Below are 14947 nucleotides of genomic sequence, written 5' to 3'. Positions count from 1 at the left end.
ATGTAGCCTCATGAAAACAGACAAAAGGTCCGTAGGAATACCAAGATCATGGAGGACTGCCCAGAGTTTACCCCTGGGGACAAAGTCAAAGGCGGAGCGGAGGTCGACAAATACCGTATAGAGGCTGCCACCCTCTATACTCACTGTTTTCCAATAAAGAAGTTGTAAACGAAAGATTTGGTCCACAGTGGAGGTATTCTTCCTAAACCCCGCCTGGTATGGGCTAAGGATTGCAGACTCCTCTATCCAGTTCTGCAACCGATCCAGAATCAGTCTAGCAAAAATCTTCTGAGGAACATCAATGAGACTGATCAGTCTGTAGTTGGATGGGAGCAGAGGAGAGCCCTTTTTGAATATGGGCACTATCTCTGCGCCCAGCCAATTACGAGGAACCGTCATGCCTCTCAAAATCGCATTGAACAAAATCTGGAAATATGGCCCCCAGATATTCTTTTCCTGCCTAAAAAGATCCCCCGGAAGTTTGTCCAAACCTGGGGCTTTACTTGAGGCAAGTTTGGAGATGACATTACAGACATCTGGTACCATGAACTCAATCACCACATGATGCAATGTCGATGCAACCTGGGTGACTGGTTCCTGAGTGTGGTCAGTGTGTCCCTCGGTAGAATATAAAGCCCGATAGTGACCTTCCCAGACTTCTGGGGCTATATTCGATTCTATTGCTGGTTTCAACTCGCTGCTACTATTATTTATATTGGTCCAAAATTTACGGGAATCTCTAGCCTCAAGCGCCTGGGATAAGCTAGACCATTTTTGGTTGTCCCATTCTTCCTTGGCGCAGTTAATCAGCCGTTTATATTGCGCCCTCCTACATTTTATTGTGGTTCTATCATTTTCGTTTATGGCCTGCAATTGGTCTTTTTTGGCTTTCCTACAAGCTGGATTATACCAGGAGCAGTAGGGCACCCTTTTTATCCTCCCCGACACCCGAGGGTTGAGTAACAGCCAGATTTAGCAGGACACCCTCATTGAATGCCTCCAATTTGGATAGATAGTCATATGATGATGGTTGGCTAATAAGCATTGCAATCTCGCTGAGCAAGGGAATTATTGAGCTGTAAAGTTTGCCCAGTTGTTCCGGGTGTTCAACTAGTTTGTGCCAACTAACTCTGCGCCTGTTAGAGACGGTAAGATTGCCGTCGTTGGCGTCAGAGGATAGGACATCACTCCCGCTACTATAGGGTAAACCCAGTTTTAGAATAATGGCATTATGATCATTATCTGCTCTTATAACAACATTAAAGTCAATGACCAATGGCCAGAACCATGTCTCAGCCAGAAAATGAAGAGGTTTTAGATCGTCTGCAGGTAGTGCAGAATACAGCAGCTAGGTTGGTGCTTAATGCACCACCCAGATCTCCATCTAAACCTTTACTACACAAACTTCACTGGTTGCCTATACGTCAACGAGTGAAGTTTAAGATCTGCTGTATCATTCATAAGGGCCTCAATGAATTGGGACCAGAATATTTGGCCAGTAAATTTGTTCAATACGTTCCCACCCGTACCCTTAGGTCTAGCGAACAGCTGTTATTGAGCGTTCCTAAGATAAGCAAAACTAGGCTAGGCGGTAGGGCCTTGTCCGTGGTGGGTCCTAAATTCTGGAACGCGCTCCCACTTTCACCGAGACAATGCTCTAACCATCTTCATTTCAGAAAAAATCTGAAAACTTTTTTGTTTAGTTCACTCTAGCTAACCACCCTTGTTGGGATTTAAAGAGCTCGTATCTGAAATAATTTAATATCACTGCTCCCTTTCTCAGTTCCTCTACCGGTTGTCACAAGCGCGGAGATACTCCTGCGAGAGTTTATTCACAGTGCTATACAAACCTGCAAATAAATAAATAAATAAATATAATCAAGAAGAGACGTATGTCCTGGTTTGTAATAAGTGCATTTAGCTGGGATGTCAGAAGGAGTGCGGCCGTTGCATGCTCGTATAGAGTGGTTTAAGGTAAGTGCCATAATTTGAATGGTTAGCGGAAACCATGCCTTGGGAACGGGAGCCTGAGTCGCGGGAATAGACCAATGCTCGTCCTCTGCGATTAGGGCTTTGTCGTCTAGGCCCTTGAGGGGTTCGTAGTGGCAATTGAGGTCACCGCCCACCAGCAAGTGAGTACCAGTCGGGATTGTTGGAATGAAGAGGGTTAAGTCCTCAATGGTACTCGACTCGCTGGTTGGGCTTACAGGGCGGGAATATACATTAATCATTGCAAGTTTGAACGCGTTAGGCCAAGTAAGAACTACACACTGGATATCTTTCGAATGAGTATTTAAAACTTTGGTTGTGCAGCCAAGGTGGGTACCAACCCAAATAGTAAGGCCCCCGGATGGGCGACCTTTCCCACCCCAGACAGCCGGTACATAAAATGTGGCAAAGCCTGTCCGGTGTAGCTCAGTTCTGGCCCATGTCTCCTGAAAGAGGCAAACATCGCTTTCGTCCACAAAGGATCCCCAATCAGGACAGGTCAGTTTACTTGGGAGCCCCTATTTTTGTAAATGTCATGCTCCCCAGCTAATTCTTTGTGATTGTTTCTGTGGTTCTCCCCCCTTCACTGTTCTCTTTTTGCATTGTTAAGTGGGATATTTTGTGGGATGTTTTTGTTACTGTATATAGGGGGGAAGATGTGTGGAGTTTTAGTGGAAGTGGAAAGTAAGGCTTATTGCCAGGATGGAATGTTACTCTTTGAAATAAGAAGGAGTTGGAGCTGTGAAGCTGGAGGTACCGGTCATTGCATCTTACCAATAAAGATAATAATTTTCACCTACTGCGTTAGAGTGGATCTTTACACCACCCTACTCCATTCTACCCCAATGAACCCCACACCATTACACCCAATCCACCCCACTCTACCCCACCCCAATACACACAATTCACCCTTCAATCCACCGAAAAACACCAAATGCACCCCGTCCACCCCACCCCAATACACCCCAATACACCTGAATCCACCCCATACCAATACACCCCCACAAAACACACCACCTCAATACACCCCGCCCAAATACCCCAATCCACTTTACTCCATTCCACTCCATCCCATCCCACTCCAATACACCCAATACACCCCCAATCAAAGGCATTCAGTCACCCATAAACAAACAGTGGACATGAACACAGAAAGTCCAAGCAACAGCCAACAGTAAGACAATAGGACCGCTCTTTTATTGTCATAATCAAAACTGCAAGAGCAAATATTGCAAATCAGCGGTGTACAATACCAACCAGTGGATACCACCAGAAAAGTCAGTTTGCACTTTTTAATGCATCAAGTCCTCGTACAACACTAAAGTTGATTACTTTGCTGCCTAACCTGAAGCAAAAGGTGGTCAACTAATATTCCTGCTCCAGTGAACTGAGTGAATAATCCATAAGTGGCACAATTCAGGATGTAGTGAGGAGGTTTGGTTATCAGCAGACAGTTTCAGTGCAGCGCCCTTAAAATCACATATGCAAGTCTTCCTTGAGCTAATTCTTCTGTTTGTACAGTAGTGGGGATTGTAAAGCGATTAACATTGTGCACTTGGCTGAAAAAAAAACACAATCCAACAGTGCTGCTAGGAAGTGGGTTTGGAGACAGGGTTGGCGACTTCAGAGCAGTGTATCTGGGCTTTGGGGGGGGAATCTAAACATTTCAGCACTGAAACAGTGCCACACCTTTTACTACTTATTAGCCTCCTCCAATCTGGGTCATCAATGGTCAAATGAACATTGTATCTCAGCTCAGTCCCAAGAACATGCCTTCAAATACTCATCCATCTCTTCCTGCGTACGCAACAACTGTTCTATTTCGCTGTCAGAAATGTCCTCCTCTCCTGTGCAGGCCTGGACCTCAGACTGTTGTGGCATTCTAAGTTTTTTTCTTGGATTTTCAACACATGGTGGAAGAAACAACCTTTTTACCCCTAGTCCCTGTCCGTTTGCAAGTTTACCAGTGGGAAGGCAGGTCCCTTCTGATTTGTCATGCTGTTCATCAGTCTTGCTTTCTGAATCATTCCTTGAACTAGACTCCTGTTGCTTAGTGCTTTCTTCTGTGTGGAAATCAAGAGACTGTTTGAGCAAAAAGTTTCGATGTTTCAGGATATCACCCAAGCACTGGACGGCCGTCTTCGCATTCTTGGGGAACTTATTTAGCCATGGAAGATTGGAGGCCAGTCTTATCAGAACACTGTACATTTCTTTAAGCCGCTTTGTTGATGGTGGAGGCTGATCAATTTCAGCAAGTTTACAGAAGAAGGGAAGGGAGTTCTTCAAGCGCGAGGCTGGGCGAAGCGACTGCCATGCTAGGTAAGCAGCAGCGGTGATGATAGGAATGGGATGACGACCGGTCACTAACCACGTATCACTGGCCACTTCCATGATCTGCAAGGTCCTCTCTGCTATTTTGTTTGCATCCTCGAAATGCGGAGCTGGAATGCTGCCATCACTCTGACACAGTCTAAAACTGGAAAAACAATACAAGGAAAGAGAACCGAAAGAGGAATGAGGAGTTAGTGTTTGTTTAGGATCAGTCTTTTTTGAGTTTATGACAAGATTAACACAGCAATCCAACCTCAAAGTAAAAACAAAGGTTTATTGTTCGATCAAAAAAATAATGGCTCAGTTATTTTTTCACTCCTAGAGGATTCTTTGGGAAGACGTCCTCTCAATTTCAAAATCTATAGGTGAAACAACTGTTTCACTAAGCTATTAAGTAAAAGTAATTGTCCACTGCATCAAAGGTGACCAAAAGGGTAAGAAGCTTAAGGGTCTCTGGCCACCCTTCACTCAAGCTCATGGGTAATTGGAATTAAAAATCAGGTTATGTACACTGGTTGTCAAATTGGAAACCAGATGAGTATTTTAAACTAATCACTGCCGTAAACTTTTTATAGCAGAGGAGCATATATAGCTACAACAGACCATCCAGTGCTGTAGAATCAAAGTTTAGGTAATATATTAAAAATTCAATTATTTCATATAAAACAAAGACACATTATATAAAGAAAACATTTAAATTCTATTTTAATGAATGAAAAATGGTCATTTAAAGATTTAAATTGAAAAATTATAAATGAAAATATCTATTGACAATTAAAGTAAATACGTATTTAACAAAAGAAAAAACATTCTTCTCTCCTCTACCCCTCCTTGCATCATCTCATAAATTTTTTACTGTTCAGATCTCCCAAACAAGCCTTTCTAAATGTTCCCCCCTTTACTCATCCTAAACCTCCTGCTGCTAAGCTCTCAAGAAAAAAGTAAAATAAAAACTTTCTAGACCCTTCCCGCGATACCTCCACTATCCTTTTCTCTTTTCAATCAAGCTAACAAATGCACATGTCCACCACTCAAATTGATTTAATATTGCCCTATACTAATTCACCACTAATCCTTTTTGGGTTCTAGAGTTGTGTGCTACCCGGTTAAAAGCACTTTGACCCCTCATCATTATATAGCAAGCGATATCTAAATGCAAGCCCCTCCTTCTATACCTCCAATATCATTTTCCCTTTTTAACCCCTTCCATGCTAATGACAAGGCCAGCTCGTCATGCAGTACCACTGGAGCTGTGCTTATGACGAGCTGGCCTTGTCATGTAAAGTGGGGAATCTCAAAGCTCAGCACCCAGCGGGAATTGCCTGTAGCATTGAAGGTGTTTCAAGCTAACAAATCCACATGTCCACAGCTCAAATTTATTTACTATCTCCATATACTAATTCACCACTAATTATTTTTGTGTTCCGAAGTAGTGTTCTACTCCACGAAAGAACACTTTAAAACCTCATCAGTGGTAGTAAGTGCTATATAAATGCATTACATTAAGATGCATTTGTAATATTCAACAAAAGACAAGATTACGACTTTTAGAGTACTATTTCAACATTATGTATTAAAAAAGTATGTACTTGGAAATGCATATTTTTGTTATCAATAATGCTACTTAACTGTCTGTTTTTTGTCTCTCATAGAGCAGCAGCAATAAGGAGATATACGGAGAAGGTGAGTCCACTTATAATTTGACATTACTAAATTAAAGGTTGCAAGCAGGTACTTAAAAGTTTATGGTGTTGTACTTGTTAGGTTTTGGTATTGTATCTATTTCAGAGTTTGTAAAGGTCAGAATGGGTGGGCTTAAGATTAATAATGTATGTATCGTTATGTGCTTTGAGGGTGTATTTGCATTTTGAAGTGATATTGTGAGGTTTGTAATATATTGTGTTGGGGTGGGACTGCACAATGTAAGTTTTCTTTAAAACACTACAGACACCATCAATAAACGCTACTTTTTAAAAATAATGCTTCCTGATTTTAATTTTTTTTTTTATTATTGTTACTGAATTTGCCCGGACAATATATCTTCCAACATTTTGTTGAACATGTCACTTTATTTTTCAGATTGCAGACGATTTTTTAAAAAGTGCTTTAGGATTTTGTGGGAAACACGGTTTACAAAATGAATTTTTAAAAGAGGGGATTTTTTTTTTATATCTGAATTTTTGCATTTGTTTTGTTATCTTGGGATATGTGGATTCCTGTTGGAAAAATTCAGATTTCTTCAGATACTCTTTGGCTACAGAAATGCAGGTATATATTTTCATTATTAGTATTTTCGATAGTACAAGTGGATTTATGAGTTTGCTTTATTTAGATCTATTGCTGTAATTTATTTTATTTGATATTTACTTAAATGGTTGTGTTTCTTTTAAGCAGAGGTTCCTTTGAAAATGTATGTATGTATGTATGTATGTATGTATGTATATATTATTCATTTGAATATGCCTGAGTTTTATGTTGGATGATTTTGATTGGAAATTAGGATTTATTTTAGTTCATATTTTTTTTTATATTTAATTTGGATTTACCATTTTGAGTGCAGGATTGCTTTTGGAATTACAAAAACAGTACGCATGTTTTGGCGTTTTTGTTTTAAACAATAATTTTTAAGGTGGTACCAGGGTATTTCTTAGCTAAATGGATGTGTAAGACAGTGCCTCTTTTTTTGGGGGAGGGGGGGGGGGGTCGCCCCCATTTTTTGACCAGGCCCAAGTGTACGTGCTCTGACCCCTAAAACATGGTAACACTGGCCAACCTACAGCTGACATTTATCTTTACAATAAAGCTGTAGTATACCGTTCAGGAAAATACAACAGTGGCATGGAAAAGTTACATGTCACCCGTGGGCTGTATTACGTATTGTGCTATCAACTAAGCAGACAAAGAAATAATGGCTTATGGCCTACCCATTAAGCCTGTTTCCTTCAACTTTTTAACCTGCAGGCGCACCAGTCAAAACAACTAATATTAAAAAAAAGTCACCCCTAAGTAGGCCTGCCACCCCACAAGATAAGGTGACTAGGATTTGAAAGTGTTGGCATGTGTCTACAGTACTTAGTCCTCAAAAACTATTTTTACTGTGAATAGCGGAAGCTGTCTTGTGAGGAAAAAAATATAAGAATAAAATAACTTTGCCATCTCCAGTTTGGTAGAAGCTACAAGAATAAAATCGAAACACTATTGTTAACTAATGTTAATTAAGAATTCAATTCAGTGGCAAAGTCCGATTTTTTATAAATATTTAGGAAAAGTGACTTTAGGCATACTATCTTGCTTAATCCCTAGTAGGCCTATTACAATTAGTGTGCGGGCTGATGGCCCTGCCAGTGATTTCCGTTAATGAGGTATGAAAACTACTCTCAGAGCAGAAACAATTACTTAGCCAATTTCAGGTATAGACCTGGGTGTGAGGTATGGGACACATCAGCTCAGGAAGGATGGCTGGGGAAAGTTGAGAAACTTCATTAACTTGAAAGAGTCCAGAGTGAGGTCCACCTATTCACAGTTAGGTTTCAATGAAGAACTGGGGGAAGATAAACGTTGTCTTCTTTGCTTTTATGTCTCCTTTTGAACTTAATCTTTATTTCTTTTTATCTCACTTTCAATTTTTCTCTTCAGATTTTTCTCATCACCTGTTTCTTCGTTACATTGTATTGTTCTTCGTTTATCCCCATTGTTTGTATTGTTTATTCTTCCTACATTCCTTTATTCATTCCTGCCTACCGATTTCCCTTCGCTGTTCCCTCCCAACTTCCCTTTATCCCTCCCACCTTACATTCCATTCTTCATACATCCCTTTTCATTCCTACCTTTCCTTCTCTGTTTTACCATTCTCTTTCTCTCCTTTCTGCTCTTCAATTGTGTTTAGCTTTTTATAGCAACCTTCAGTGACTGCACAAATATATACTTCTCGTAGGGATCAACACATTCTGTATGTACCTTGCAAAATCCATTATTGCTAATAGTCCTAATTAGGAGTCTAGTGAATATGTTAAAAAATAACTTTCTGATTTGGTTGCATGTGAGTGCATAGCAGGAAAGGGGGAAGTGAGGCCATGCGCATTTTCGTTGACGACAGCAAGGGCTTACAATCTGGTCACAAGGAAATGGTATTCTTAATCTTCCGTTAAAGTAGGATAGGTTTCTGGACATCAACCAATTGACTTTAGGGATCCACCAATTTAATGGAAGTGTTTACATACTTGCACGGCAAAGAAACAACAAGCCCCACTCAGGTACTCACCCCACAGAGTGGAGTCAAACAATGCTAAAGAGACATTTTTGGTCCTTGGGGACCCTATAGGTAAACCTTTCCCAATATAGATCATGTGGCTTTAATGCAGTGCACTTTTTGCATAAAAAACTGGACACTCCACGGGCAACACTTATGGTTCTTGGCCTTTATGTACCGATATATAAATTGCTATATTAGACAGTAGCTCTGAATGATTTTCATTGGTAAAACGTAGCTCACCTTCTACAAAGGGTGGAGACCTGTGTACTGATGGGATATTGTTAATTTGGTATTCATCGTGTATGGTGTATATTTGGTTGAGGGGTCATGGGAATGTTTCAAATGTACCATTCATCAACCAAATGAGCGACTTGGTGTAGGTCACATAATAGTTTTAAAGGGAATTTTCCTTCCAGAGGAGTGGTGAAGGCAGTCTCAATAGATATTCTGGAATTAGCCTGAAATAAATAAAATAGAAGGAACATGTTACTAACCCTGTAAGCAAATGTTTGTGCAATGTAGCGCTTAACATTCACATGCTGTGCATACTTCTGCCATCTAGTGTTGGGCCCAGATGTAGGCAAGCCTTTTCTTGCCGGTAATGTACATGGTCATCAACTCCATTGTTCGATTGCTCCCCCGCACTGAGAGCGAGGATGGAATGTGAAGCGAAGTATAGTATATAGAGAAGTCCATGCAAAAGGAGGGAAAAGATGGTAAGAGACACTGAAACGGCCGTGGGCGTTCGAGGAGGTGGGTGTGTGAATTTGGGGATCTACAGCACTATATACCACAAACAGATGCTTACATGGTGAGTAACATTACGTTCAAGGCATGTGTGGCTGTAGATAACCATGCTGCATATACTGTAAGGCAGTCGTTCCAAAGTGGTGGCTAGCCTGTGTGTGTTGCAGTATGTTGAAAAAGTGCATGGAGTACTGCCTGGCCAGCATTGATTTGTTGGCATGCTAGCACATTCACACAGTAATGTTTTGTAAAAGTACGCGGGGTGGACCAGGTAGCTGCTTTCCATGTGTCCGCTATTGGAATTATTCCCAGGAACGCCATAGAGGCCCTTTCTTTCAAGCAAAGTGCAGGGGGCTCTGGGAGAAATGGCCATAGTTTTTAGTTTTAGCATAGCATGTTTTGATGAACTTCACAATCCATCTTGCAATGCCGGATTTCGACAGAGCCATCCCTTTATGGGATTTGCAGAAAGAAACAAAGAGTTGTTGTGATCTCCTAAATAGTATAGTTCTCTTAATGAAGTACATGAGGACTCATTTCACATTCAAAGTATGGAGAGCTGGTTCTGCAACGGAGTCATTGTGGGGAAAAACAGGAAGCTCAATGGACTAGTTAGGGAGGAATTTGGGGTTGGTGTGAAGAACAACCATATCCCTATGAACTTAGAAAGGTTCTAAGGTTAATGCCTGTAGCTTACTGACACACCTGAGTGAAGTGATAGGAAATAGAAATGAAACCTTCTTAAAAGGTTCTGAAGGGGACAGAAGTGGAAGGGCTCAAATGGGGACCAGAGGAGTAATGATCCTTTTGAGCCCTTGCATAAAAGCTTTGATGATCGGAATGCTGAAGAGAGAGAAGTGCTGTCTACGCTGCAGGCAAGCGGCTACGGCAGCAAGATATAGCCACATAGAAGCATAAAGTGTCCTGCACAGTGGCCTTTAAGGGATCAATAGGTTTTGAATGACAATAGCACACAATCCTCTTCCACTGGGTTGCATAGAATGCCATGGTGGTAGGTCTGCGTGCTTTTATGAGAATGCTCGTGAATTCAGGTGCAAGATTAAGGTATCCAAATTCTATGCCCTCAGGAGCTGGATCGCAATGTTGAGAGGCCTGGGGTCTGGATGACAGATTTCTCCATGGTCCTACATGAGAAGGTCTGGAGTGTTCAATCAATCAAGGTTCTTGTAAAGTGAGACTAATCACCTGTAAGTGTCTCAAGGTGCAAGAGGTGGGTCCGCAGTTCTGTCGATGAGCAAGGTCTTGAGGTCCTGCCTGAATTGAGGCAGTGACGGCGATTTCCTGAGATGCAGAGGTACGGAGCTCTGGTCTTCGCAGCGAGGTAGGAGAAGGATCTTCCTCCAGCCAAGGTCTTGCAGATCCATAGGATAGTAGCCAGGGACAGATGGGCGGAGCAGTGAGGTCCGGGTGGTGTGTAGGGGAGGCGTTGGTTGAGGTGTCAGGGTCCGGTGTTGTAGAGGGTTTTGTAGATGTGCGTGAGGAGCTTGAAGGGGATTCTTTTGTTGACCGGAAGCCAGGAGAGGTCTCTTTTGACCGGAGATGTGGTTTTAGCAGGGGATGTCAAGGATTAAGCCTGTTGGAGAATCCCTCATGTGCAACTATAAAGAGTTGGAGTTGAATCATGAACCAAGACGGCAGGCCATGTGAGAGCCCCCAGGACGAGGGGGGAAGAGATGTCTTTCGGAGCCACTGAAATACAAATGGAAGTAGTGGGAGAGACAAAAAGTGTAGGCAAATATCCCGGACCAAATCACCCATTGTGCGTTGCCTTGGGGGTGTGGGAACTTGAAGGTGAAGTATGGGCAGTGTTCTGCAGTGGAGAAAAAGATCCATCTCTGGGAAGTTTCAGTGCTGGAAGTACTGACAGAAGACTTCTGAGTGGATTTCCCACTCGTGGACTTGTTGCTCCTTCTTGCTGAGGAGGTTGGCAAAGTTGTCGTCCATTCCCGCAAGGAACTCAGCTAGCAGATGGACTATGTGGCAAACAGACCACCTCCAAAAGTTCTGGGCAATACATGGCTGTCATGTTGCCGGTCCGAACTGGAATGACCTTGCCAGTACGGTGAGGTAGGAAAGCCTTCAAATGGAGGTGAATGGCTAGAAGTTCCAGGAAATTGATGTGGAGGCCCTGATGTTTGGGCTCCCAATGTCCCTGGACAGTCAGATTCTGTAAGTGAGCACTCCAACCTGTAAAGTATGCATGTGTTGTGAGTGTCTTCTGTGGAACTGGGTCTAGAAAAAGGACACCCCAGCAACAGATTGTTGGTTTTGCACCACTGCAGAGAGCGACAAGTGTGGTGGATGTTCAACACCAGATTCTCCCAACGACTCTCTGCTTGAGATCACTGTTGCACTAGTCACCCTGCAATGTGCGCATGTTTAGTCCGGCATAGGGTCCTACGGCAATGCAGGAGGCCATCATGCCACAATTGAGCATGACTGTCCTGACAAGACACCTGAACTTCAGGTTGAAAAAGAGGGATTAGTGTTTGTACCTTTGAGTGAGAATTGCGCCTAGATAGTGTTAGAACTGGAAGGGTTGTAGGTGGGATTTGGTGCCATTGATGGTAAAGCCTAGGTCGTGTAGGGTGTTTATGGTATTCATAGCATTGCTGGCGGTTTGGACTTGATCAGCCAGGGGAAAACATGAATGCTCAGTCTGCAAAGATGAGCAGCCACCACCATGAGACACTTGGTAAACAGACTGGGTACAGTGGTGACCCTAAAAGGGAGCACTTTGAACTGGTAATGCTTTCTGTTGACCACAAGCCTTTGATATTGGCAATAAGCCAGGTGTATTGGTATGAGAAAATGGCTTCCTTCAGGTGGAGAGCAGTCATGAAGTCCCCTTGCAGTAGCGGAATAACATCTTGGAGAGTAACCTTATAAAAGTGTCCTGAAAGGATGTATTCATTGAGGGGCCAAGATCCAGAATGGGTCTTAGGAACAGTTCTTTTTAGGAATTAGAAGTAAAGAGAGTATACTCACATGCCCTTTAGAGTAGTAGTGCTTGGACTTCTTCCCTAAATATCCTTTGGTGTTCTGGGAAGAGTGTGTGTTTGCGAGGGGGAAAGGTGGGAGGCATAGAAATGGGATTCAGGTAATAACCATGTTGATGGTGGGGCAGCCACCTTTACCTCTGCCTTTTGAACCATTGTATCTTTAGGATCCTCTGAAGTAGCCTCTGGGAGAGGGCTGCTGGGCCTGTGGTAGGATGTGGAGGTGGTCTTTGAGCCTCCACGGAAGGGTGTGCGACAGAAGTAGCCATGAGGTACAGGAGTTTGAAGTGCACCTATAGCCTTTGCCGTTTCTGTTAGACTTGGCTTTTTCAGCAGGTTCACCCACATTGCTTTTTGGCCTCCTGGTTTGGACCTCGTTTTTATTGGTTGTAAGAATCTGGGCATTTTACCACTGATATTCAGTGCTGAAGTGCATAGGCTCTCTGTGTAAATTGCGTATTTGATTTACTACAAAGTCCCTAGTACAATGCATAGGTGTGCCCAGGGCCTGTAAATCAAATGCTACTAGTGGGCCTGCAGCACGGATTGTGCCACCACACAAGTAGCTTTTCAAAGGTGTCTCAGACCTGCCACTAAAGTGTCTGCATGCAGTTTGCAACTGCTGTGTCGACCTGGCAAGTGCATCCACTTATCAGGCCCTAACCTTCCCTTTTCTTACATGCAAGACACCCCTCAGGTAGGCCCAAGGTAACACTGTGGGCAGGGTGCAGTGTATGTGAAAGGTAGGACATATACTGGTGTGTGTATTACATGTCCCGATAGGGATATACTGTGCAGTTTCTTTTTCACTAGTGAAAGGCCAGCTCTGTCCCATAAGCTAACATGGAAGTTACCTTGTAATATCTTACAAACATAACTTTCCATTGGGACAAGATGGAGAAAGTTCAGTATGCCAGAGATCTTAAAATGCATCTTTTAGTAAAGATGTTTATATTATGTGTTTAGAATACCACTTTTAGAAAGCAGGTATTTTCTTGCCTAACCATCTATGTGCTTCTGCATGTTGTGTATTCACTTTCTGGGTTTAGCCGGACAGGGGCTGGTTTGTGCATTCACACTAGACGGACATCGGGGGTGGGGGGGGTTGAGGAGTGTGCGGCCTTTCCTGGTGACTCAGCCAGGCTGAATAAACCTGGCTGCATTTAGAGTAGTGGGACAAGTTGTTGCTTGCACCTGAATGGACTGTGTCTATCTTACACAATGCTTTCTTTCTCCACCCCCTGGAGTGAGCCTGGTTGGAAGGCGGAATCTGTCTATATGGTCACCCCCACTTTTTGCCTGGTGTTTTGCTGGTTTTCGACTTAGTTGGACTGGGACCCTGCTATTCAGGGCCCCAGTCTATCTGCTTTCTCTATAAAATGGACTCCATGTACTTTAGGTACATACCAGATTGGTTACGGGGTCACCCTTGTGAGCCCCTGTATATGGTACCTTAGGTACCCAGGGCATAGGTGCACCGGAGGCCTACCAGGGGCTGCAGCATGTATTGCGTCACTCCTGGTTAGCCTTCCAAAATGACACCACAGGTCTGTTCACACAGCCTGGGTAAGGTGGTGTAATCACCCCTTACTTAGATATAGTATACCTATATCCCCAGTTCCTAGGACTTTAGATTACCCTGGACGCAACTCTGAAACATATATCCTGGACCTTCAACGTTCCATATCTGGAAGACGGAAGAAATCTCCCTTGTGGTCAAGGAGTGACCACCCTGTTCAAACAGGCACCAACAGCATCTTTGCCGGTCTGCATTTTCGAGGCTTCCGATGGATCCTGAAGAATCTGCGACACAGGACATGGACTTCCAGACATCTTGGATGCTGACCAATCCTTGATTTAACTTGCTTTCCTGGTTGCTCCAGGCTTTCTCCAACTTCCCTGCAAAGGAGAAATTTCTCAGACCTTGCTGGTCTGCACAGAAGTCAATCTCGACATCCTGCGTGGATTGCGTTTGCCAAGGCTTGTTAGGTCCAATCCGTATACCGACAACGCAGTCGACTAGATCCTTCGTGGGACAGCTCGAATCCAGCTCCTGGTCATCGTCGACGCCTCCTGGACCTCGTGGCTGGAGAGACAAACTTCACCTTCTCACCTGAAATCACCCGACATCCGTGGCATCTTGCTTTCGCCATCCTGGTCACTGGCTAGTGGCCCAGACTCTGTCTCCTCTGCTTTCAGGTTCTTCACATCTCCGAAACACCCGGACACTTTTCCTCAGGTCGCCTGCAGCACTTCTTCGCAGCTCTCCATTGGAATGGACGACGAAATCCGACACGAAAAGACACCTATGCACCCGGCTTCCCTGGGTGAGGTAACACGAGTACTCCGGTGCTCCCGTGGGTATTGACTCTCCAAGTGTCCTAGTCTAAAAGGGTTCCATCATAGTTCATCTCCTTGTACCCTTAGTCTTTAAAATTGTAACTTGTTCTTTTCCGATAGAAAGTCAATGGTGATCCGCGGCTGTGTTTAGACACTGCACGCGTCCCCCGTGGGCCTCCTGCATTCTAACCTTAGGTGGTTACAGGTCGCCCCAGCGGTTCTACAGGCCCTAGGCCTGCTTTCTAACTCTCACGTGGTTCTTATACCA

At 43.5% G+C, this 14947-nt stretch overlaps 1 protein-coding gene across 2 annotated transcripts in view; it reads right to left on the bottom strand.

Annotated features, from left to right (window-relative positions):
* Positions 1-3164: 3164 nt before the first annotated feature.
* BRF2 (BRF2 general transcription factor IIIB subunit) overlaps positions 3165-14947 on the bottom strand; it is a 91417-nt gene continuing 79634 nt past the window's right edge. For both annotated transcript variants that reach the window (XM_078665411.1, XM_078665412.1), the window contains exon 6: positions 3165-4465. In XM_078665411.1, the coding sequence (XP_078521537.1) occupies positions 3745-4465 (721 nt within the window). In that variant the 3' untranslated portion in view covers positions 3165-3744. The remainder of the gene's footprint in view (positions 4466-14947) is intronic.

Source organism: Lissotriton helveticus, chromosome 11, assembly GCF_964261635.1.
Source record: "Lissotriton helveticus chromosome 11, aLisHel1.1, whole genome shotgun sequence".
NCBI lineage: Eukaryota > Metazoa > Chordata > Amphibia > Caudata > Salamandridae > Lissotriton > Lissotriton helveticus.
This window is presented reverse-complemented; position numbering and strand designations above follow the sequence as displayed.